The sequence below is a fragment of the Perognathus longimembris genome, chromosome 10, assembly GCF_023159225.1.
Source record: "Perognathus longimembris pacificus isolate PPM17 chromosome 10, ASM2315922v1, whole genome shotgun sequence".
NCBI lineage: Eukaryota > Metazoa > Chordata > Mammalia > Rodentia > Heteromyidae > Perognathus > Perognathus longimembris.
The window spans coordinates 70,358,687-70,384,120 of NC_063170.1; the positions used below are offsets into that span (position 1 = coordinate 70,358,687).

The 25,434-nt window shown below is 50.8% G+C and overlaps 1 protein-coding gene across 3 annotated transcripts; it reads left to right on the forward strand.

The window, feature by feature from the left end:
• The first annotated feature begins 110 nt into the window (after positions 1 to 110).
• Xpc (XPC complex subunit, DNA damage recognition and repair factor) lies at positions 111 to 23,695 on the forward strand. 3 transcript variants are annotated; one of them, XR_007212407.1, is made up of 16 exons: positions 111 to 253; positions 2,440 to 2,629; positions 5,295 to 5,410; positions 8,491 to 8,614; positions 9,852 to 9,936; positions 11,396 to 11,553; positions 11,987 to 12,107; positions 15,607 to 15,696; positions 16,366 to 16,775; positions 16,809 to 17,226; positions 18,400 to 18,560; positions 19,574 to 19,655; positions 21,495 to 21,629; positions 21,707 to 21,878; positions 22,149 to 22,242; positions 22,718 to 22,820. XR_007212407.1 is itself a non-coding variant. In XM_048356328.1 (16 exons), the coding sequence occupies exons 1-16, from the start codon at positions 151 to 153 to the stop codon at positions 23,429 to 23,431; spliced, it is 2,796 nt and encodes a 931-aa protein (XP_048212285.1). In that variant the 5' UTR covers positions 111 to 150; the 3' UTR covers positions 23,432 to 23,695. The 3 variants fall into 3 exon arrangements, 1 of the variants encoding a protein (XP_048212285.1); XM_048356328.1 differs by adding an exon at positions 23,216 to 23,695 and having other exon boundaries at positions 16,366 to 17,226; positions 21,707 to 21,876; positions 22,718 to 22,807; XR_007212406.1 differs by having other exon boundaries at positions 16,366 to 17,226.
• Positions 23,696 to 25,434: the final 1,739 nt, after the last annotated feature.

Genomic DNA, 25,434 nt, shown 5'->3' on the forward strand with positions numbered 1-25,434 from the left:
TGGGCCCTCCGGGGCCGGGCGGGGCTTGGTCAGGGGGCGGAGCGGTCTGGGCCTCGCCCCGCCCTCCCCGCGCTGGGCGGAGCTTCCCGCGCTGGGCGGAGCTTCCCGCGGCTGCCGCTCCACACGCGAGCCGAGTCTTGCCCGGGCAGCATGGCTCGGAAGCGGCCCGCAGGCCGGGGCCCGCGGGGCTGCCAGCAGCGCGACAAGAAAGCCCAGGGCGAGGGCGCGGCCCGGCCTGAGGAAAAGGAGGCGGGTGAGCGCGCGGCGCCGCGGGCTGTGCGGGGCGGGGAGGCCCGGGGGCGGGGACCGGGGCGTCCGCGGCTCGCGTTCCGGGGCTCCCGGCGCAGCGCTCGCGTCCTCGTCGCCCCGACGCGGAGCCCGGCCTCTGGGCCGTTGCGGTCGGGAGCGGGGGGGCGGGTGTTTGCTTCGCGTCAGGCGGCCGGGGCGGAGCGTGCGGCCGGGCACCGGCTCCGGGACTCCAGCGGAAGCCGAGTCCCACCCGAGTTAGGGACTCGGGTTCGCGGGCGCGCGGTCCCTTCTCCTGGGCCGGAGGACGCGCCCCTCTCCCGGGCGTCGGAGCGGAGCCCCGGCCCGGCCCGGCCCGGCGCGCGCCTGCGGTCGACGGCAAGCCCGGCCGGGTCAGCCTCGCCGCTGCACCCCACATCTTTTTTGTTTCGATTTCCTGGCCACTCCCCGCCCAGACCGGCGTCCCCTTTCAGCTGAAGGAGTGCCTGCGCCCCGTTTCCGCCTGCTGCCCACCGGTTATATCGAATATAGAACTTTCCCCTTTTTGCCCAGGCCGTCTGTTTAACTTCCCATCATAGTTGGGATGACAGGAACACGCCACCAGTGATTGATGATCCAGAAATTCTGATTTTAAGAGTACCCTACACGGACTGTCCAATCATAGACCTTTAAGTGGCTTTAGAATAATTCCTGGGTGCCAAATATCAAATTTTGAAATAATTCTTTTGTTCAGAGTGCTTCCCTGTTTTTGCTTTATGATTGTATTATGGGACTGCATAAAATACTTTAAGGAATACTCTCCATAAAATACTTTAAGGAATCGGTGATTTCTCTAGTATTAAAACAAGTTCCCAATAATAACATATTTGAACTAAGTTGCGATTTAATTTAGGTCATAAAGGAGAATCTTTCCCCCACTTGCAAAAGTACACTTGGGATATACAGATGCCTGTTTTGAGAGGCAGGACAGACTACAAAAAAGGAAAGGATGAATTTGTTATTTCAGATTCATGTTACACATCCTTTTGGAACCTTAATAAAAGTTAGGATGTCTTCTCTTTTTCAAAATTAATTGAAGCAAAGTAATGGAAAGGCAAAGGAAGATTTATCATGTAATATGAATGTATTTGCAAATGGGAAAATATCCCTCCTGGCCGTATTATTAAAGTATTAAGATAACTTGTTAATAAATAGAAGTAAAATAGGTCACATGTTAGTTACCCTACTTTACCTAGTTTATGAACTAAAAGTTTATAATTAATTACCTAGGTTATGAACCAAAAGTTTATAATTAACTAAAATTTCATAAGCTAGTTAAGTTTTCCCTTTGATAAAAAAGGAATTATTTTAAGGAAATTAAAATGACTCTAAATTACTGCAGGTTGAATATTGCAGATTCTGAAATCTGAATTTTGGGATGTTTCCGAATCTTCAGCATGGCAGAATTAGATTTTAGGTTTTTAAGGCTTAGGGATGCCCAGCCAGGAAAGATGCCTCAAATCGGAAAGACAGTTGGTGTCTGAATCATGGTGGCTCCAAGCATTCCAGGTGTGCCAGACTCAGCTTGCTGAGGTGGCTGGGGTAGTTCTGCTGAGGTTGGGAGGAAAGGACTCCCCGACAGTTGTTCTTTCCTTGAGCAGTGTTTGGCCTAGGTACGTGGCAGCAACACCAATTAGGAGAAACAGGGTTGTGGGAAATGTGGACAAGCTTAAAACCTTTTCCTAAGGAGCAGTGGGATGCCCCTCAAATCATTAGCCTGGTCAGATAGCCAATAAACAAAGTGCTAACAAGTGAGTGCAGGTATTCCCTGGTGGGGAAATGGGCTGAAGGTTAAGGTTTGGAATTTGGTTTTGAGTCCAGTATGGTATTTTCTATAGTCTTAGGAAAAGTAGAGTAAAACGCTGGTGGGGGTGATGGTTTGAGACTGTGGATGCGGCTCACTGGTAGAGCACTAGCCCAGTAGTTAAGGCCTCAGATTTGATTCTCAGCACTGAAAAAGAAAAAGTGAACACGATGGTTTTTACTGCAAACATAGGCGAGGCTGCAGGTGGAGGGAAGCGGAGGACGCTGCCCAGGCATGGAATGGAGATGGGGTGCGGAGAGGCTGATAGAGTCTCTCCACGACCTCACCCATAGCCACCTGCACCCACCTTTCCTGTCACCCCTCACCCCTTGTTCTGCCTGGTTGCCTAGATGTCTTTGAAGTTGAGAAATCAAAACCCCCAAAGAGGAGCTGTCTCTCAAAAGTTCCGGAAGTTAAGAGGAAGAGAAGCAGCAGTGATGCAGGGGGTCCAGCAAAAAAGAAAGAGGCCAAGGCAACTGGTAAAGCTGGAAACGTCAAGGTCGTGAAGGGAGAAGCCTTCTGTGAGGGAGAAGATCTCAGGTAAGGTGGCAGAAAGCTTCAGGCCCACCGTTAAGTGCACAGCAGAGAAGCGGGAGTGGGGGAGATGGATGGTGTGTGTGGAATCTTTAAAGTCTTCTGAGTAAAGCTCGGGGAGAAAGAGCTGGGGACTTCTCAGAGTTTTCACATGAGCACAGTGGCAGCCTGCAGTTGTGTGTTCATGCTACATAGTAAATTCTAGCAGTTCTGGCAGGAAACTCCGTCTTGTGACTCTTGGTCCAGTGCTCTTTCACATTCACGAGGATTCTAGCCAGGAGGTACCTGACGTTGTAAGTGTACTGTGTGCATTGTTTTGTGCTGCTTTCCTCAAGAGCCCTCTACCTCCTCCCAGTGGGCCCTCAGTACTCGGGCCAGCACATTCTGGCCCTCCCTCCATCCCCCCTTTCTTCCATCAAGATACAGATCTGAAGCCATCTGCTGCACTTCTCATTGATTCTCAACCCTCTCCTGGGTCACCAGTCTGCCGGGTGTTAGGATTACCAGGTGTCCTAAGGCATCTAGAGCTTGGCTTTTTATTTGATGGATGCCAGTATTTTTGTAGCAGATGAACATTCATGTTAATGTGTAGCAGACTGTAAACCAGTTGATGATCTGAAGAGAGGATGGACAGAGGATAAATCTGTAATCCTGACATGGGCGAGTAGCCCAGCAGAGGGCAGCAGTGTGGAAGGGTAGGGGAGGCCTTAGACTATGAAGACCTAGATGAGGCTGAGCTCACTGCTCCCCAGGTACCCCCTCACTTGCTGCATTCCAGGGTTATTCACAAACAGATCAGGTGGTAGAGTACCTGCCTAGTGAACTTGAGGCCCCGAGTTCAAACTCCAGAAACACTAAACCAAACAAAACGGGACTGCCAAAGCAAGCCTTTCCCTCTTACCCAAGAGCTGACTGTGGTCTAACCCATAGTGTGTGAGCATTTCTTCTGTTTATCCTGAAGTGCCAGACTTTGAAGTCAGGCCCCATTTTACCCCGTGAACCCCATTTTACCATGTGAGCCCCATTTTAGAATCGAACCCTGAGCCAATCAGATTTGTACCTGTGTCCTAATCTTGCTTGCTTGAACACCTGATTGTTGTAACCTTGTTCTTTGCCTTTATAAGCCCTGTGTAATCACAGCTCGGGGCTCCCTCCTAACCTCCGCTGTGTCAGTGGGTAGGACGAGGCCCGAGTTGCAGCTTGCTTAAATAAAGCCTTGCCTTGCTTTTGCATTTCGGAATGTCTGAGTCTCGGTGGACTTCTTGGTGGTGGTTTCGCGACTTGGCACAACAATCCTAAGTGGAGATACTTGTTGCCAGGATGTTAGCAAAAAGTAGTGGGCCAAGTCAGGCATGGTGACACGTGTAATTCGATCTACTCAGGAGACAGAGGCAGGAAGATGGTGATTTCAAGGCCAGTCTAGATAAAGCAAGATTCTATCCTGAAAACAAAACAAAAATGAAAATATGGGGCATAGCTGAAGTGGTAGAGTGCCCAACCAGCCAGCACAAAGCCCTGGCTTAAATCCCTAGTAAAGCAAGCAAACAAAAACTAGTAGGTTTTATAAAGAGCTCAAAACTGAGAATTAGCAGGGAGTGGGTAGCTCACGCCTGTAATCCTACCTACTTAAGAGGTTGAGATCTGAAGGATCATGATTCAAAGCCAACCCAGAATCAAAGAGACCCTTATCCCGATTAGCAAAAACCTGGACTTGAGGTGTGGCTCAAATGGTAGAACAAAAACCAAGTAAGAGCATAAGACCTAGAGCTCAAGGCCTGGTGCTGGCACACATGCACAGACATTTGAATGTCTGTGCTAAAAATCTAGTGAGTATCATGCTGATTTAGTTCACTCTTGTCACACCATTTCTGTGCTTCCCCTTCCCCTCCCCAAATCAGATAAACTTACATACAAAATGAAAGGTACAGAAATTGAAAACAGTGACAAAAGGGGGAAAACAGGAAGGGGGAAAAAAAGAACCACAAAAAAGTAAAATAAAAAACCTCTTGCTTCCATCTCTTGGAGTTCATTCCAATAAGCATCATTTTATATAATAATATGCACAAAGCTCTTGAGTCCTTTTGATCCTCTCCTGAGACCCTCCTCCTTTGGTTTAGAGTCCTGTTTAATTTATCATGTCCAAATGTTATATTTAGACCTCGAACTGCACGTGTATACACACACGTATCACAACTTTGCTTGTGGGACTCATGGTACCATTGTGGTTTCTTTTAACCTTTCCCTAACCATTCTAGTTACAGCTTGATAGCAAACAAACAAAAATGACAGTTTGGGGGCTGGGGATATGGCCTAGTGGCAAGGGTGCTTGCCTCCTATACATTAGGTCCTAGGTTCAATTCCCCAGCACCACATATACAGAAAATGACCAGAAGTGGCGCTGTGGCTCAAGTGGCAGGGTGCTAGCCTTGAGCAAAAAGAAGCCAGGGACAGTGCTCAGGCCCTGAGTCCAAGGCCCAGGACTGGCCAAAAAAAAAAATGACAGTTCGTAGATGATTAACTTCTTTCCCGGTTGTTTGTTTGTTTGAGACAGAGACCACTGCATAGCCCTGGGCTGCCTCAAACTCACAAGCTCCCAGAGCAGCTGGGCTTAAAGGAATGCCTGGCCTCTTTCTGCTTTGGCAGCATTTTCTTCTCTGTGATCTTAATACAGGGACTTTGCCAGTGACCGGAAGAAGATGAAACAGCCCAAGAGGGAGTCACCTGTGAGTACAGACAGCGAGGAAGAGGACGAGGAGGAAAGTGAAGAGGATTGGGAGGAGGTCGAAGGTGAAGCATCTACCTTGTTCCACAACTGTTGGATTCCTATCACTTTCTGCAATTCTCTTGTTTCCTTTGAAACTGAGATGGGAAATAATGTTGCAGTTGGTATTGCTTTTAAAAGTTGCTATTATAAAAGTGATGTACAGAGGGGTTACAGTTACATACGTCAGGTAATGAGTACATTTCTGTTTGGGCAGTGTCCCCTCTGCCCTGGCTCTGTCCCAGTTTTTCCTTCTGGTACTGCTTTTGATAGAAGGAGCACTTGAATGTGTGGCCACACTGAATGCATCTTTCTTTTCCTTAGGAATATTCATTTTATAACTCTTTGGAAATAAGTTGCAATTTCTAACTCTTGCAAATATGTAAGCAGGCATTAGCAGTTGTTATAAAAGTATCTTTATAGTCAACCCTTTTCTTGTGTGCGTGCGTGCGTGCGTGTGTGTGTGTGTGTGTGTGTGTGTTGCTGGGGATGTAGCCCAGGCCATTGCCCGTAGTAGGCAAGTCCTCTGCTGTCGGGGTTGTTAAATTGCCGGGCTTAACTCTATCCCTCCCCATCACGTGGAGAAGGGTCCTGGGCGGCTTACCTAACTCTTCATGGGGGATCCATACCAACTCTCTCACGCCCTCTCCGGCCAGTAGGGTAACGGACGCGGGATTGGGGTCCCGGGTTTAGCCTTGGGGCGCTTGTGGGTGCGAAACCCCGATGCCCGCGAGCCCAAGGAAGACGCGGGCACGTGGAGTTTCGGAGACGTCTCTGGGACGTTCTACTTTATTCAAATGAGGAGCCCCCCAGATATACCCCAAAGGAGGGCACAGGGAAAGGGAGAACATATTGGGCACTAGAGGTGTCCATCAAGTGATGTCGGGGGACCTCCCTCAGGGGCGGAGCCCCTGCCCCCCAAGGATGGGGTTTCTGGGGTGTTCTCCATTACACATGTGCTGCCCCAGGAGCAGAGCCTTCTCTTCGTGACAAGGGCAGGAAGGGGAGGGGCAGGCCAAGGTCAGCTGTGGCCCCTTAAAGGCACAGCTGACCCCAACACTCTGCCACTAAGCTTCAACTTCACCCGCAGCTATTGTTTCAGGCAGGGTCATAGGCAGCCCAGGCTGGCCAGAACTCCTGATCCTCTAAGCCTAGAAATATAGGTGTGCATCACCTTGCATACCTGAAATATGCCACCTTTTGGGGTTTGTTTGTTTTTTGAGATTACTGCCAGTTTTGAAAAGTCCTGTTTTTCTTTCTTTTTTAAAAAAACCTGTCTTGTGTTTTGGTTTTGCAGGTAGACAGTAAGGCGTCCTGTGGTATTGTTTAAAATTTGTGTAATATCTTTGGTGTTACTTATAAACGCTAGGTTAAGGCCCAAGACAGCATTGTGAGCCTGCTTCTGCATCCACTGGGAACCCTCAGATTGTGAGGGATACTGAGTTCATACCAGCCCCACATCTGTGTCCTTTTGACATGCTTTTTTGGGGGAGGGGATAGGGTTTGGACTCATTTCCTTGGTTTTGCTAGGCAGGGACTCTGCTGCCTGAGTCACAACCCTAACCCTTTACCTATGTTGTTTCTTGACAACATAGTGTCTCTTGAACATTTTTTTCTTTTTCCCAGGCCAGCCTGAATTGTGACCTTCCTACTTAAACTTTCATGCAGCTGGGGTTACAGACACCATCTCACTTGGGTGTTTTTGTTGAATTGGGAGTCTTGCTAACTTTTTGCCATGGCTGGCCTTGGCAATATACCAACTTCACCTCATGAGTAGCTGGAATTATAGGGGCCTACTGTGCCAGGCCTAATTTTTAAGACCATTTGTATGTCAGGCACCTGATATTCTTGGCTCTGTGTCTGTACTAGCATTTGCAGCCAGGGTTTCGTGCTTGCTAGACAGGCTGTATACCACTGAACCACCCTTCTAAGCCCTTTTTTATGATGGTCATTTTTATTTTTTTTAATTTGCCAGTCCTGGGGCTTGGACTCAGGGCCTGAGCACTGTCCCTGGCTTCTTTTTGCTCAAGGCTAGCACTCTCCCACTTGAGCCACAGCGCCACTTCTGGCCATTTTCTGTATATGTGGTGCTGGGGAATCGAACCCAGGGCCTCATGCACACAAGGCAAGCACTCTTGCCACTAGGCCATATCCCCAGCCCTATGATGGTCATTTTTGAGGTAGGCTCTGGCTTCCTGTCTGGGTGCTTGTGTGAACTGGGTGATAGGTACACACGACTATGCCCAGCTTCTTTGGTTGAGATGAAGTCTTGTGGTCTTTTCTGTTCAGGCTACCCTCTAACTGAAGTCCTCCCAATCTGGGCCTCCCACATAACTAGAATGACAGTTGCATGTCCTGATGGCCAAGTAGTGGTTGCAGAGGAATCTTGTGAACTTGCCAGCCCAGGGTGGCTCAAATTGCCGTTATCCTGATCTCAGCCTCCCAAGTAGTTAGCATTACAGGTGTGAGTCACCAGCACTTAGCCAGGCTTGGCTAAACTTCAAGAAGCTCCAGTTTATTTTATTAGGGCCAGGCATATAGCTTTTGTCATTAGGTGTATTCATTGCCAAAGGGTATCATGGCTTCTAAATGTCTTGAAAGGCGCTTTTGCCAGTGAAGTTCATGGTTGGGTCCGGTTAAGTAACTTTAGCTCATTTCAGGTAGTGCTCACAAGCATGTAGGGTGGTGCAGGGGTGTTCACGTTGCGTACAGAGCTCCATGTGCAAGGCAGAAACCCACGTCACGCCTCTGCAGAGCCTCTTAAGCAGTGTAGAAGGTGGGAAGTTCTCACCTGGCTGCTGTTTCACTGACATAGACACTCAAACAGCATTGTCTTTTTGGTTGGTTGGTTGGTTGGTTTTGTCATTTGTGAATCTTGAAGGCCTAAGCACTGTCCCTGAGCTCTTTTGCTCAAGGCTGGTCCTCTACCACTTGAGCCACAGCTCTACTTCCACCTTTTTGGTGGTTAATTGTAGATAAGAATTTTTCCTGCCCAGGCTGGCTTTGAATTGTGATTGTCAGATCTCAGCCTCCTGAATAGCTAAGATTATAGGCATGAGCCACCACTGTGTGGCATTATTACTGACTTAAAAATTGTTGTTGGTAGAACTTGGTGAACCTGTGCCAGGGGACACAGGAGAAAATTCTGCCTTCTGTCAATCTGTTCTGCCTGTGAAGCCAGTGGAGATAGAAATTGAAACACCAGAGCAAGCAAAAGCAAGAGAAAGAAGGTAAGATAAAGCCCTTGCATTTGGGTGCCTGCTCTCCATAACAAGTGTACTTCATTTACTTCAACGAGCCAGGCTGAGCTGAGCATCAGAGTGGCCAGGAGCCTCGGGAGAGAGAGCCCTGTGCTTGCCAGTAGGACTGGAATGACAAGCCTTTGTGTCCTGGCATGGGGTGGAGGCAGGAGCAGACTGAGCTGGTAGATCATCCCTATCTTACTTGATCCCGAGACTGATATTAGAAACGAGAAGCCAGAGACTCAGTGTGCTCAAGTAACATTACAGAACTCACTGAGCCACTATGCAGAGGAGCCATGGCCTAAATCCTGGTCATCTGACTCAGCACTCAGCTTTTCCCCCACATTCCACTAGAAGACGAGACAGTGTCCATTGTGGTGGGGAGCTTTCACCTGTCCCAGGACCCCCAGAGCCCTGCAGCCTCCGTGGCCTGGGAGACTTGTTGGAAGGGTTGATGATGAAGTTGCCTTGCAGGATGGTTACATTAGGAGAAGGGAAGATCATGTGTATCTCAAGAAGAATCAGATTTTGTATTTTTTATTATTGTTTTTGCCAGTCCTGAGGCTTGAACTCAGGGCCTGAGCACTGTCCCTGGCTTCTTTCTGCTCAAGGCTAGCACTCTACCACTTGAGTCACAGTGCCACTTCTGGCTTTTGCTGCTTATGGGATGCTGAGGAATGGAACCCAGGGCTTCATGCATGCGAGGCAAGCACTCTACCACTAACACACATCCCCAGTTCCAGCATCAGATTTTTCTTGAGCATTGTAAGAGATGTTTCACCAGAAGAGTATCATATAAATGACTACTGATTTAGTGGCAATGTAGTGACTGCTAAGGAGGAACCGGGAGGCCAGACAGAGGACCTGTGTCTCTGCGGCCTGATTGTGAGGCAGGACTTGGTGCTGGCCATGGGCAGTAGACTGCACGCTTTAGATGAGATGCTACAACCTCTGGGGTTTATTCCAACACGACCAGGAGGAAGAGGAGTGGGAGAGACAGCAGTACTCAGGAGCTGCGTGGAGCTGGGTGGTGGGGCTGAGCTGGCCGGCTCCTCTCTCGAGGGCAGGCTTGTAGGTAAGAAGGAGCAGAGGCATGTGCATTTGCTCGAGAAGCATGGCTTTGTGCCCTAACTCACAGCGTCACAAGCAGGAGGAGTTGACTGGGCAGGGAGGTTTGCTGTTTCCTTCCCACTTCACTCGGGGATTTTTTCACCCTGCATTGCAGTGAGAAGATAAAAGTGGAGTTTGAGACATACCTCCGGAGGATGATGAAACGATTCAGCAAAGAAGTCCATGAGAATACGCACAAGGTGAGGACAAGGAAGGCTGGCAGAGGACAGTTCTTTAGGAGGAAAAAACGTGGCGTTCCGGTCAAGCTGGGGCCTTGTTTGGATTCTGCTACTCAGTAATGACTTTGACAAATTTCTTCTTCTCTCTGCACCTTTGTTTTACTCAGAGGCCCAGAGAGAATAAGAAAAACTAGGTATTATTACCTAGTGAGGTAATGGTAGATATTATTACCCATAGGGATAATAATACTATCTATTTGGAGGGTGGTTGGGAGGATTAGGCAGAATGATATGTGAAGTAACTTGTAGTGCAGTGCCTGGTATGTGGCAGAGCCTCCTGGAATAGAATGGAATATTCTACTGGAATAACAAACTCACTTTCTGTCTCTTCTTTCAACAATTTAATAACCTTAATTCTGATCTTAGCTAAAGTCGGGATGACTTTTGGCTTTAGCTGACAGCTACTAGATGTGGATGTAGACCCAGCAAGGCCATGTGGCATTTTGGGGATAGAGACTGACATAGCCTGAGCAGCCCTAGTCCAAGAATCCAAAATCTGAAATGCTTCCAAATTGGGAACTTTCTGAGTGAGAATCTCAGCAGCACTCAAAAAGCGTGGGATTTTGGAGCATTTCAGATTTCAGACTTTTGGGTTAGAAATGCTAACTGGTAAAGGTCTGTGCGGGTCTTCAAGACAAAATCCCAAATCTAAAACCCTCTGGCCCCAGCCTGAAAAGACTTGATGGCCATTAAAAGGGAGGTGTCTCCCTCAGAGGCCCAAGGGGGCATAGTGAGCCAGCTGGGTTTTCATCTCTTGGTAAGTGCTGGATATCAAAGAGAAATCAAGATGAAGCTAGGGTTTGAAGCACAAATGAGAGAGAAAGGCAGTGCTCCTAATTAAAATAGGGAGGCTCTTAGTGACTGAGATGGGAGGCCAGTTGTGATAGATGATGATGTAAAGCTTTGTGTGGGAGAGGGGAAGGATCGACATTTTCAGAACCATTACAGTAGGTTAGTGAAGGATGGGTGGGGCTAGGTCAGAGGAGGGAAAAGGTGTGGTGGGTACAGCAGCAGAGAGTGGGTTCGTTCATGGGGGGTGGGGCCAGAGCAGCCAGCAAACCCTCCCCTCCCTCCATACCCCCCCCCCAAAGTCCTGCTGTCTCCCCCTCACTTTCCTCCTGGTCTTGTTGGAATGAACAGCAGAAGTTGGCACATTTCTTCTGCTATCCTGCTATATGTATCTTTAAAAGGTGAGACTGCTAAAAAAAACCAACAAAACAAAAAAAAACAATGTATTTTGAGCTGTGATGGTCTCTTGGAGAGAATGAGTACATGGAGAGAAGAGGCCGGGGAGGGACGAGTGTTGGGCAGTGTCTAATGCTAGATACTGTACTTCCTGGCATGTAGAACTGGCAGTGTCCAAACTTGCCCGCCAAATCCCTGCTACTTTGTGCCTGCCTTCCTCCTTTCTCCTCTGCAGGTTCACTTGCTGTGCCTGCTGGCGAATGGATTCTATCGCAATGGCGTCTGTCGGCAGGCAGATCTGCTGGCTATTGCCCTCTCCATCATCCCAGTTCGCTTCACCCGCATGCATCCTGAGGATGTGGACCTGTGCTTCCTCTCAAACCTGGTGAAATGGTGAGCCGCCCCGCCCGCACAGCTCAGGTGGGGACTGGCTGGCTTTTGGTCTGGGTTCAGGCCGGGTCTGCAGTCCTCCTCTGGGGTGGCAGGTAGCCGCCAGGCGTGGGCACGGCACAGCATTGGCTGTGGAAGGGCTCTGGCCTGGTGGAGAGGCTGGCACGCGGCAGGTCCTTTTGGTAGCACGAGGCGGGTTCCGGCAGAGGAGTGCCACGTGGAGCAGGTGCTTGTCTCAGGTGGGCAGTCTTGGAAGGAAGGTGACACCAGGGAGGTGTCACCTGAGGGGGCCCTCCAGTGACCCCGGGAGCCAGGATGGAAGGAGAACAGAGGTGGCGAGTTTCAGGATTCACTCCTGCTTTTAATTTTCTCGAGAGAAAGGGAGTGGGAGTTCCCTCTTCCCCGCCCTCTGCACGGCGTGCCTCGCTTCTTCCAGGTTCATTGGGACGTTTACGGTGAATGCAGATCTTTCGGTCCATGAGGGAGACAGCCTGCAGACGACATTGGAAAGGAGATTTGCGATCTACTCTGCCCGTGATGAGGAGGAGCTGGTTCTTGTAAGTGGCTCCTCTGGTGCACTGTTTCCTAATGAAAATAGGCTTTATCCCGGGAAGACTGCGTGAACTCATACACTTAGATTCCCGGAGGATTGGAGGAAGGACCAGACTCCCCAGCTACAGAGGCAGCTTCGTCTTCTTCACATTTGGCCCAGGAGTTGGAGCTGTTGGCCATGTTCAGTTTCCACTTAGGGTGCCAACAGGAATCTGGGGTGCTCTGCCCCTGCGTCAGGGCATGGAGCGCACCCAGGAAGCTGGAGATGACATCAGATGGCCAGAGACTGTGGATATAAAGAAGGTAGTCGGGGGAGAAACTGAAGGCAGATTACAGGTAGTACTGGGGACAGGAAAGCTGTGTGTGAAGTGCGCATGGTCATTCACCCCTCAGTGCTGCGTGTTCTGACAACACGCCTTGGGAGTGTGTGGGGCGTGCACAGAAGCTCTGCAGGTGCCGCCACGGGACAGTCTAATTTAGTTATTCAGAATGCTTCGATAAACATGAGCTGACTGGGTCTGGAGAAACGGTGGTGTAAGCCCTGGGCGAAAGCCTCTGCCATGAAAGAGTCGCCTGGAGAGAAACCTGCGGGTAGAAGCTGTGACAAGCCTCCCCCACCCCTTGCACAGCAGCCAGCCTGCTTGTCTGTCGGGATTTACCTGGTGTGGACATGTCCATGTCCCATGTCCATGGGCCATACAGCATGTGCTCTTGTATGTCTAGCTTCCACTTTGCATCATGTTTTCCAGGTTGGTCTTCCCTATATTCTTTTTGTCGTTGTTGTTTAAGGTCTGCGACTGGCAGTTGAACTTGGTACCTGACACTTCTGCTCATTGGCTAGCCCTCTACCCACTGAACCATGCCTCCAACCCCCATTTTTCTTGTTTTTTTTATGCTAATTCTGAGGCTTGCACTTCATATCTCTATCTCGGTCCTCTTTGTTGCTCACAGCTGGCACTCTGCCACTTGAGCTGTACTTGTAGTTCCAACTTTTTGCTGGTAAAGTGAAGATAATAGTCTTATAGACTTTTCTACCTTGGCTGGCTTCAAATTGTGATTCTCAGGTCTCTGCTTCCTGAGTAGCTGGGAGCACAGCTGGGAGCCACCAGTGCCTGGCTTTACGTTTAACTTTTTTTTTTTTTTCACCTGTCCTAGGGTTGGAACTCGGCCTGGACACTGTCTCTGAGTTCCTTTTTGCTCAAGGCTAGTGCTCTACCACAGCACCACTTCCAGCTTTTTCTGTGGTTAATTGGAGAGAAAAATTTCACGAGCTTTCCTGCATGGGCTGGCTTTGAACCATCATCCTCAGATCTCAGCCTTCTAAGTAGCTAGGATTAGGTGTGAGATACCAGCACCCAGCTTAACATTTGTGTTTTGTTTATTTATTTTTGCTGTCATCATTCTAATGGGTGCCAGAGGGTACTTCCTCACTGTGGTTTTGATTTGCATTTTCCTGATGACTAAAGATGATGCATGTCATTTCATATACTCACTTGTCATTTGAGTAACCTTGAGGAATGTCTGTGCAAATCCTTTGCTCACTTAGATTCACTTGTTTCTTTTGTGGAAGGGTAAGTGTTCTAGCTATTAGTCACCTGTCAGATGCTTTGCAAATACTTTTTCCCATTCTGTAGGTGATCATTATTGATAGTCTTTTGATGGAGGACAAATGTTTCTCATTTTGACAAAGCCTCAGATACCTATTTTTCTTTTGTTCATTATGGCATTATTCATTTAAGTGTCACATATAACTCATTGCCAAATCCCTGGTTATGAAGCCTGACCTTCATATTGTCATCTCATATGAAAATGTAAGGTTTTGCTCTTGTATTGAGGCGGTTGAAGGTGTTCAACTTTATATTTTTAGCATGTGGATGTATGGCACCATTTGATTAGACTATTCAACTATTTTAAAAATTATTTCCACCAGTTTTTATGGAGCTATTTTTTCCCCATGGGGGAATATCCACTGGTCACAAATGTATAGGTTTATTTCTGGCCTCCATATCTGTCATATGTCACTTCTGTACCATTATGATGATTTCTTTCTGTAGCATTGTAGTAAGTTCTGAAATCAGAAGTGTGAGTGTCACTTGGTTATTCATCCACAGTGCACTATTTGGGGTTCTTTCCAACTCCATATGAATTTGTTAGTCTGTTTCTCCATTTCTGCCAAAAAGGCTGTTGTAGTTTGGTGGTACTGGAGCTTGACCCTCAGGACCTCATGCTTGCTAGGCAGGTGCTCTAGCGCCTGAGCCCACCTCAGCAGCCATGGGTGTTCTGATAGAAACCCTGTTGAATCTGTAGATTGATCTAGATGTCATTGCTATCTGGACAACATAAAGTCTTCCAGTGTATACATGTGGATGTCTTTGCTTTTACTTATGTCTTGATTTCTTGGGGCTGCTTTAGTAGTCTTCAGTACACACATCTTTCATTCCATAATGGAGCTCCATCTTTGAAGGTCAACAGAATTTTCAGAGCCACAGCCTGGTTAACAGATTTGACATGCGTATATGAGGCAAGCACTCTTTTTTTTTTTTGGCCAGTCCTGGGGCTTGGACTCAGGGCCTGAGCACTGTCCCTGGCTTCTTCTTGCTCAAGGCTAGCACTCTGCCACTTGAGCCACAGCGCCACTTCTGGCCATTTTCTGTATATGTGGTGCTGGGGAATCGAACCTAGGGCCTCATGTATATGAGGCAAGCACTCTTGCCACTAGGCCATATCCCCAGCCCCATGCGGAAAGATATACCTCTGTAACATCCATAATCCTGTGTATGGGTCCTTTTTCAGGTAGTCACATCTGTATTCCTACTTATGTGTAGCATTTTTCTATAAAAATGTGATCACATACTTTTTTTTTTGGCACCAGTCCTGGGGCTTGAACTCAGGGTCTGGGCACTGTCCCTGAGCTTTTTTGCTCAAGACTATTGCTCTATGACTTGAGCCAAAGCTCCACTTCTGGCATTTTTTTTTTTTTTTTTTTTTTTTGCCAGTCCTGGGCCTTGGACTCAGGGCCTGAGCACTGTCCCTGGCTTCTTCCCGCTCAAGGCTAGCACTCTGCCACTTGAGCCACAGTGCCGCTTCTGGCCGTTTTCTGTATATGTGGTGCTGGGGAATCGAACCTAGGGCCTCGTGTATCCGAGGCAGGCACTCTTGCCACTAGGCTATATCCCCAGCCCGACTTCTGGCTTTTTTGAAGGTTAATTGGAAGTAAGAGTCATCTACTTTCTTAGGCTGGCTTTGAACTGTGATCCTCAGGTCTCAGCCTCCTGAGTAGCTAGGATTATAGGTGTAAGCCACCAGTGCCTAGCCACATACATTTTTTAGAAACAATACTTCTTTAACATAGTGGACAGTTCTGTTTCAGGTGTTGAAAGTTCTGCCATTTCATCAAGTAGTTTGATTGTTTCCACCTTTTCTCTGTCATAAGCAACAAACTGCATTAAGTTAATGGTCTTGATTACTTTCTTAGGATAACTGTGTTGTCTGTTTTTGGCATAGCTATTCCTACTGATTCTCCGGGCTCTACAGCTGCTCACTCGACTGGTGGTATCCCTGCAGCCAGTTCCTCTCAAGTTACCGGGAGCAAAGGTGAGGACACAAGGGTTTCAAGGAGAAGAGATGGGAGTTCAGAAGTGTAACATGAGCTATCTAGTGTAGTTTTAGGAGCTAATCTTCATGGAGCTGGGTTCTCGCGAGGCTGCTTGCACCTGTCTTGCGTCAGGGGAGGTTGGCTGTGTGAGGGGCTGGAGTCTAGCACCCTGATCTGAGCGTGGAGTGCAGGGGGCTGGCAGGTGTGGGCTTCTGTCTGTCGGTCGGGTAGGTGGCCCCGTCCTCATCAGCGATGTGGGGTGCGCTCAGTCCTGAGATGCTCTGCGTGCTCTTGGAGGCATGGGCATTTCTGAAGTCCAGTGGTCTAGATGGATACGAGTAAGAGTTCTGTATTCTAAAACCACAGCTGGATTCCTACCTTAGGGTTGTTTTTTTGCAAGGTACATGTGTTCATGATTGGGACTCTTCTTTCTGAAGAAGCTGAGACTCAGGTTAATGAGACAGAACTGGAATCCAAATCCCTTGCTTGCTCTTTGCTCTGCTCTCCACTTCGGGCGGCCCATTTGGCTGCTATTTACACACTAGCCTGTGGGCGGCCTGGGACATCTTTGTAAACTGATTTTCTAGCCAGAGACTTTACTTTCTTAAGTAGTAGGATTCCTATCATATCATTAGCAAAAGGAAAAGCAAAATTTCCTACTGTTTCAGGCAAAGAAACCCTCTAAGGAGAGATCCACAGAAGGTTCTAGAGGCGCCTCAGAACCTTCCAGCTGTATTCCAGAGAACCAGACAAAGATCAGCAACAGAGCCAATCGTGAGGGAACTGGCAAGCCAGGTGCCAAAGGGGAGAGGAGGAAGGCAGCTGCGGGCCGCCGGGCGCGGAGAGCGTCCTCCAGCGAGGAGGGGCAGGACGGCCCAGAGCAGCAGCGCCAGGCTAAGAGCTGTCCACGCGGCCGGGAGCGGCGGGGGGCCTCGCGGGTCTCTTACAAAGAGGAGAGTGCCAGTGACAAGGCTGGCAGTGGCTCTGACTTTGAACTTTCCAGCGGAGAAGTCTCTCAGTCCTCCGACGAGGATTCTGAGCCTGGCTTCAGAAGGCAGAGGAGGGCCCCAGGGCCTCGGAGGACAAGGGCGGGGTCCAAGAGCGACGCCAGGACCCCGCGCCGAAGCCGCCGTAAGCACCCAGGCTTCTCAGCAGCGTCTTCCAGTTCTTCGGGCAGTAAGAGGGGCAAGAAAACCTCCAGCGATGGCGCAGAGGCAGAAGCGGGGAGAGCCGCCGGCGTGGACCAGTGGCTGGAGGTGTTCTGTGAGAAGGAAGGAAAATGGGTGTGCGTGGATTGCGTGCATGGGGTTGTGGGGCAGCCGCTGGCTTGTCACAGATATGCCACCAAACCTATGGCCTATGTCGTGGGCTTTGACAGCGATGGCTTTGCCCGCGATGTCACACAGCGGTACGACCCAGCCTGGATGACAGCAACCCGCAAGTGCCGCATTGATGCCGAGTGGTGGGCAGAGACCCTGAGGCCCTACCGGAGCCCGTTTGTGGAAAGGGAGAAGAAGGAAGACCTAGAGGTAAGGTGTGACGCGCACAGGATTTCATAGGAACGCACGACTTCCGTCTCGAGCACCTGATATGCCTAGAACTTAGGTTGGTATTTTTACTGTGACGTAATTTAATTACCACAGTACTGTAAAGTGGTTATCATTACCTTAATTTTACCAGTAACAGTTGTCACAGTTGAATAATGAACTGACTGAGTATTTGAACCCAGGTCTGAGGTTCTGAAGTCTAGTTTTAGTTCCCGTTACAAATTGAGAGCTTTCAAGTAAATATGCAAGTCATATAACTCAGGAAAGAAGGGGGGACTCGCTTCCCAAACATTGTGCGTGCACGGGCCCCTCACACACACATACGTATTGCCCCCCTTGACAGGTCCCCTCCCCCGTACAGACCTGCGTCTCCAGGGAGGAGGGACTTGATGTGAGTGTGTTCAGTCTGGCAGGAAGGCCCCTCAGGAAGCGGAGGCGGCCGACTCCCGCAGTGCCGCCGTGCACGGGTGGCTGGGCTCCGCGTGTCTGCACAGACGCTCTGCCACTCAGGCTGGCTGGTGCCCGGGCTCGGGGAGCATCGCTTCCAGTGATGCGCGGGAACCCTGTTGCCATCCTGGGTTCATTTTACTCAGTCCTGACAGGTTAAATGGGGAGCACGCAGGTGGCATTGTAACCTAACCAAGCCATCAGTGGACACTGTGCCCCCTCCCCTCCCCTCCCCTCCCCTGCTCCACACACACGGCTCCTTCCATACGGCCCTCTGGAGGGGTCTGGAGGGGTGCTGGAGAGACCTTAAGAGAGTTTGGTGCTCAGAATTGAGTCATAGTGGTAGGATTTCTATGATTACTCCAAACCCCCAGGATAGTGCAGTGTAAGCTGCCTGTCCATGCAGCGCTTGTGGTTTCCTGTGGGAACCATGTTGTAGCACAGTGACATCACTCTGTACCTTCTGACCCCACAAAAACCTCAGATCTCAGCCCTCTGAGTAGCTAGGACTATAGGTGTGAGCCATCAGCACCTGGCTGTCCATAGCTTTAGATTAATCTTCATGGCCGGAGGTAGAGACGCCATGTTACAAGCCAGTGTTTGTGAATCTGGGCTCTGTCCTCAGATGTCAGAGCAGTCAGTCCCCTCAGGCTTCACTTCTAGTCACTTCTAGTCACGTGCTCAACGTTTGTCTGGTCCTGCGTGCAGTTTCAGGCCAAGCACCTGGACCAGCCTTTGCCCACTGCTATTGGCACCTATAAGAACCATCCTCTCTATGCCCTGAAGCGGCACCTGCTGAAATATGAGGCCATCTATCCAGAGACGGCCGCAGTCCTGGGGTACTGTCGTGGAGAAGCTGTCTACTCCAGGTGTGTGTGTGTGGCGGCCAGTTACCTGGGAGTAGCGACCTTCTTGGGCAGGGGGCTGCTAATGTAGGTTCATCTCATTAGCATCCATTGTGTTTGTGTGTGTGCGTGTGCGCACATGCGCTTGGATGTCAATCCATGCACACACCCATAGGCTGTTGGGAAGAGGAAGCATGGCTATTAAGCTTAAAGTCTCAGGAGAGCTATTTAGGAGGCTGAGGTTGGAAGATCTCATTTCAAAGCCAGCCCAGGCAGAAAATTCCTTGAAACTCTTTCTATAGTTAACTAGCAAAAACCTGGGCTGGAGGTGTGGCATGTGTGGTAGATCACCAGCTGAGCGTGAACAAGTCAAGTGACAGTACAGTGTGCTGAGTTCAAGCTCTAGAACAGGACCAAAAATAAGGGCCAGCGGATAAAATAATGGGTGATTAGGACAAGTAAAGTTAAAGACAGGATAATTTTAAAAAGCTTCAATTGTAAGTCAGAAATATACAGAAGAAAGGAATTAATTCCAAAAGCTAAAATGGATTGGTGTTTCAAATGGGAGTAGACCCCGTGTGTTGCCGTTGCCCGTGTGAGTGTACCTAATGCCACTCAATTGCACACGTAAAAATGGGTGAAATGGTGTGTTTGCTGTGGTTTGTGCTGTGGGTAAACATGAAGTACACCCCCCCCCCCCCCCGTGAGATTCAAGTAGATGCGCCCCGTCGCGACACCAGTGTCATGGGCCCAGGCACAGCTGCCGCCCCGTGTCTCTGCGATGGCGTGTTAGCTTGTGGTGTTTCCACGGGCTGCCTCTCCCCGCGTGGGGGTGCGGCAGCTCGGCCCCCAGCGGGCGCTGCTCGCGGGCCAGCGTGTCTGTAGCGGGCGCCCGCGCCGTGGCAGGAGCCTCTCGGGAGAGCCTGGGCCTGGTGTGGGGACAGCACGCGGAGAGGGCGCACGGGCTGCGCCCCCATCCGCTGCCCCCACACGCAGCCGCGACTGACTTTGTGCCTTGTTTCCTGTTGCTCATGTAGGGATTGTGTGCATACTCTACACTCCAAGGACACGTGGCTGAAACAAGCGAGGGTGGTGCGGCTCGGAGAAGTGCCCTACAAGGTCGCCGGGGTGGGGCGCCACGGGAGGGCCGGAGGGCAGGCGGAGCGGAGCACCTGCCGCCTTGGTCTCCCCTGGCCTTGAGCAGCATTTGAGGAGACAAGCAGTTCAATTGTTCATTAGTAAGAAATGTGCAAGAAGTGCATCTTCCGAAACATGCAGGACGTCAGTCAGAAAGTAGCCCGGGGTGCGTGTGGTGAACTTGTGGGAGGTCAAAGGTCTGCTTCACACACACACACACACACACACACACACACACACACACTCACACACTGGCAGCACACACACACACACACACACACACACACACACACACACACACTCACACACTGGCAGCAACCCCGGGCCGCCTCTTGTGCCCAGAAGGAGCCCTGGGGCTCCACGTTGAGGAGCAGAGGCCTGGCGGGAGGGGCTGCCGTAGTGCACCCTGGACATCCCACCCTTCTCTGGTGTTCCTTAGCACAGAGGCAGTTTCTTGAGTCTAGGCTACCACTGTCTTGTACAAACAGTGCGCACCACATTGAAAACCACAAAAGCAGACAGCGGCCTAACATTTTTAATGTTATTCTAAGACAGCCCAACTATTGTCATTTGAACGTGTTATAAATACTTAAGACTTTGATGAGATTACATTTCTTTTGTTAAGTCTTGATGACTTAATTGTATGACTTTGCGACTTGTGTCACAGATGACACACGTGACTGGTGCTGCTCAGCACACTTGTAGAACAGTCCCCAGCCATTCAGATCCCTTGTTTGTTCTGACCTCTGGCGTCCCAGCTCCTGCCTCGGCGTCCCCTGGACACCAGGCACAGTCTCTGTCCCAGCTAAACCCCTTTCTTGCGTGTCAGTTTTGTGGATCGGTCCGAACACATGCGCACGACCGCCACACACCGGTTGCCCTCTCCCCACCCCAGCTGCCGTCGCTAGAGGCCCACATTGCCCACCTGTTGCGGGTGATGCTGTCTGAGATAGTCCCGTGTGAGCTTTCACTCCCACACTGTCTCCTCTGGGTCCCAGAGGTCCTCTTTCCAGCCGTGTCTCCTAGCCAGCCTCTTTTTGGTCCCTTTAAGTCTCAACTGAGATGCGACCTGCTTTCAGCAGCATCTCCCCGGGCTGGGGGTGAACTAGAGCCGGACACACAAGACCAGTGCTTACCATTGGCTGGTGGTTAGGCTCTCCATCTCAACACAGGCTTTGTGATAGTAAAGGGTAGTGAGGACCAAGTCATACGACAGAGAGCACATGTGACCGTACAAAGCTCCCAGCGCTTGCTCTAGGGGAAGCTTGCCTGGGCCAGGCCTGGGCCGCCCTGCCCGTAGGAGCGGGTGTGTTTCCAGTCCCCCACCCTTCACGCCTTAGCGCCACACGAAAAAGCTCGGTCTTGGCCTCTGGACATGTTGGGTCCTGCGGTCCTAGGCAGTGTGTGCTTTGCGCAGGTGGCGTGGCTGGCTGGTGGTGACACTGGAGGGGAACAGATAGTGATCTGGGTGGCGTGCTGCCTTCAGTGAAGGCCACTTTGTACGAGCGGTGTGAGTGCAGAGCACAGCACGTGACCTCGCGAGCTGTGACCGCAGGTGGACTGCTGTCCTTCCTCAGTCACTCAGCCGTAAAATAGACAAAAGGACAACTGCCTCTCTGGTTTGTTGAGAAGACTAGTAACTTCCACCTTCAGCCTGGAGAACAGGGCCAGGAGCCGAGGGTAGAATCCCGCCCGGCTCCGGGAGTGCCGTAGGGGCTGGCGAGGGACTAGCGCATCGCGGTGAGCACCCCCAGCTCCGGGGGCAGCCGGGCAGCACTCAGCAGTCAGAAGCCTCGTAACTGGCTGTTCTCTCTGGAGCAGATGGTGAAAGGCTTTTCCAACCGGGCACGGAAGGCCCGGCTCACTGAGCCCCACCTGCAGGACCACAATGACCTGGGTCTGTTTGGCCACTGGCAGACTGAGGAGTACCAGCCCCCCGTGGCTGTGGACGGGAAGGTGAGGGAGGGCAGCGAGGGCAGCGAGGGGCTGCCTTGTTGGCCGCTGGCGATGTCCTACCACGTGTCCTTCCGCAGGTGCCTCGGAATGAGTTTGGCAATGTGTACCTCTTCCTGCCCTGCATGATGCCCATCGGCTGCGTCCAGCTGAGGCTGCCCAATCTGCACCGCGTGGCCCGCAAACTGGACATCGACTGCGTGCAGGCCATCACCGGCTTCGATTTCCACGGAGGCTACTCCCACCCCACGTGTGTGGGCCTTCCGTGGAGGGCGCGGGGGGTGGAAAGCTGACACAGGAGTAGAGTCAACCTTAGTGCTTGACCGAGGCGATAAATCCGGCAAAGCCCGTGTCCTTGTAACCCCGGGCTAAAGCTCCGCCCTAGGGGAGTCACAGGTGGAGACCAGAGTGGGGTCAGCAACCTTCCTGCTGACTGTGCTCTGTCTTGTGTATGTGTGCGAGTGCACACCCGAGTGCGGGGCGGGTGGGGCTCAGGGAGGGACACTGGTGATGTCCCCACAGAACGGATGGCTACATTGTCTGCGAGGAGTTCCGAGATGTGCTTCTGGCCGCCTGGGAGAACGAGCAGGCGCTTGTGGAGAAGAAGGAGAAGGAGGTGAGGGGGCAGGCACACGGCGGGGCTGCTTCTGTCCTGTGCCCCAGCCCCTCTAGCAGGCCAAGAGGCAGCCAGGATTCTGCAAAGATGGGGGTTTGTGTCTTTCCCCCGCTTTCACTTTGCCGAAGACACTGTAGGAAGTGAGCATGGGCAAAAAAGGCTCCGCCCACCACCCCTTCCCTTCACACTTGCCACTAGCTGTGCCCACCAACCCGCCCCGCCTTGAAAGGAATTGCCACCGCATCCCCTGAGAATTGCAGCCAGCAGCAAGTCAGCAGAGGACTCTGCTTGGTAGATTTCAAGTATGTCATTTTGTAAATCAGTTCTATTTGGGAGATGAAACTTGGTATGATTGACAGGTTGTCTTTCAACCTAGAGCCGCACCGGTAAGTTTGCATATCCCCAGGTTCATCTGAACATTCTTCCTGAGCATGTCAGTGCTCAGTGTTTGCTCTCTCCTGGCCTCTGTCTGCAGAAGAGAGAGAAGCGCGCCGTGGGGAACTGGAAGCTGCTGGTCCGAGGGCTGCTCATCCGCGAGAGGCTGAGGCGTCGCTATGGAGCCACGGTGGGTGTGGGGCCTTTGCCTGTTCCACAAGCCTGGCTCAGGCTCTCCCCCTCCCGGGGCGCCACTGTCTCAGGGCCTTGGCACTGAGCTGGTCCTGTGTGTGTGGCCACTTGAGGAAGTGTTGGTCAGAAGTGAGGTCGGGGACGGGAGCAGCGGCTGGTTGTCCCTAGATATGGCTGCCTCTTGGCCAGCGGCCTCTGCTTCCCCACGCCCAGCTCACAGCCCGGTCCAAGTACCTGCTCGAATGCGCGCCGTGCTCAGAAGGCACTGCCCCTTCCGTGTCCCCGTTCTGCAGGCCACACGGCCCCGGGCGGGCTGGAGGGTGGCAGGTCCCCAGGGGGCTGCTGCTTCCGGAAGGCGCGTCGCCGTGGCAGTGGCTGAGCCCTGGGTCTCTGTCCGCCCCTCCAGAGTGAGGCAGCAGCTCCCCCCGAGGAGGGGGAAGGCGGGCTCTCTTCTGACGAGGAGGAGGGGACCAGCTCACAGGCAGAAACGGCCAGAATCTTGGCTGCCTCGTGGCCCCAAAACCGAGAAGCTGAAGAGGAGCAAAAGCCCAAGTGCCCCAAGACAAGCAGAAGGGGAAGGAAAGCGGTTGCTGCCCACCTGTTCCCCTTTGAGAAGCTGTGACCGGAGCTCCTCCACGCGCCCTGCCAGGCCCCGTGGCTCCCGCGGAGCAGCGCGCTGGGGAGCAGCCAGGAGCTGCGGGGAGCGGGCGCCCGCTGCAGGCCGCTCCAGGTCTGCCTCGCGTGGGGCTTTTGAGGGTCTCTACCAAAGCCCAGTCCGAGCTACAGGACACAGCCTCAGGAGACCCCCCCCGGCCCCGGGGTCTTACCCTTTGGAAATGTGGGGGGCTTTCCCCTTTCTTCAAAATAAAAATCACTGGGCACTGTGGACGGAGCTGCGTTTATCAGTGTCCCGATCCTCCAGCCTTTGGTTCTGACCCGGGTTTCTTCACGCCACCCCGCTGCCTCTCCCTAGTTGGTAGCAGCACAGCTCAGATCAGGGGATCTAATTCTCAGTCACAGTTTGTGGGGGCAGAAGACTAGAACAAAGAGCTGAACTCAGGAAAGGAAAAAGAATGTGAATTAAGGAAATGGAAGTAAAAGTGGATCAGTGCTAAACTAGGTTTTATTCGTGACTGGATACATTTACAGAGCTCTCAATCATGTGTTGTAATCAGGAGAAAAACATTTTTTTTATAACATTCTGAAGAAAATATTTAATAAAGCCTTTTTCTAACAAGACCTGCCATTGCATTTTACTTTAGATTTCACAGCAGTTAAGAACACCCTGATAAATAAAGCCAGGTGCTGGTCATCACATGTGATCCTAGCTACTCAAGAGGCTGAGACTCATTTAAATTAGGGCAGGCAAGAAAGTCGGAGACTTTTTATCTCCAATTAACCTCTAAAAAACGGGAAGGGGAGCTTTGGCTTAATGGTAGAGCACCAGCCTTGAGCACAAAAGCTAAGGAAGAGCAAGAGGCTCTGAGTTCAAGCCCCAGTATGGGAGCAGAATAGTGATTCCTATTTATGCCGCCGCTGCAAGTATCTAAGTCAAAGTTGAAAACTTCGATGAAAACTAGGTATCCTTTTTGTCGGAGATATTACACCATCTTGAGAGCAGCCACTGAAAATGTTGAGTCATTCTTACCCAAGGGAAACAAAAGATTTGGGGTGTGACCAACCCACCTATAGGTTGCTATGGAAACCACATTCTCACAGTTCCTGCCCTGACCTTGCCAAGGCAAGTGGCTATTTTGGGGGGTTTTGAGGCCAGAGTATTGCCAATTTATGGAGCCAGAACTTATTCGGGCAGATGTCAGCTGTTAGGAAGCATTAAGGAGATGAAACAGGTTTTGAGAGACTGAAGAACAGACTTTGGAAAATTATTATTCACCCGCCTTTTAACAAAGCCAAGAGCTTCAAAGTAGACAATCAGCAGAAGTCCCGCTTCACAGGAGGGAAGAACTGCTGTGTGCGAGCACCTCTGGCTGGGCCCTCCTGGGTTCTGCAACAGCCCTTGCACTAGAAAGAAAGGCACTGCCCACTCGCCACAGGAAGCTGAGGCTTGGATCGGTGGAGGCTGGGCTGTGTGAACCCAGCCTGCGCCTCCTAGGCCGAGTCACATTCCACCCCTGCACGCATTCTGAAGGCTCTCAGAGCATGAGTCATTCACTTTCAATTCGGCCAAGACAACATAGGCTTTATTTAGTGCTAAAAATACGGAGTTGCCTTTTTAAAAAGGATAGAAACCTATTTTAACCACTACAAACAACCTAAAACTGAACTGAAATTCATCCAGTTCCTAAGAGATTTGATGTCTGAATTCATAATGCATCAACAAAAATTCCACCAATCCCCAAACCCAAACCAGGCTAATTGCAAGGAATCCCCTATGCCAAAAGATATGTAGACATTTCCAAGTTTTATGAAAAATATAGATAGCACAAATTTTGTTGTGGTTTCCCAGTCTTCAGATCATACCTATTTTTCTTTTTAAGGACACTTGAAATTGGCAGGTTAAGATCCATATAAGGAAACAATGACCTGAATCCTAATTCAGTCTTAGCCATCATTTAACTGATACTGGATACAAGGATGTTCCGAGAACATCCTTGATGAGCTTGA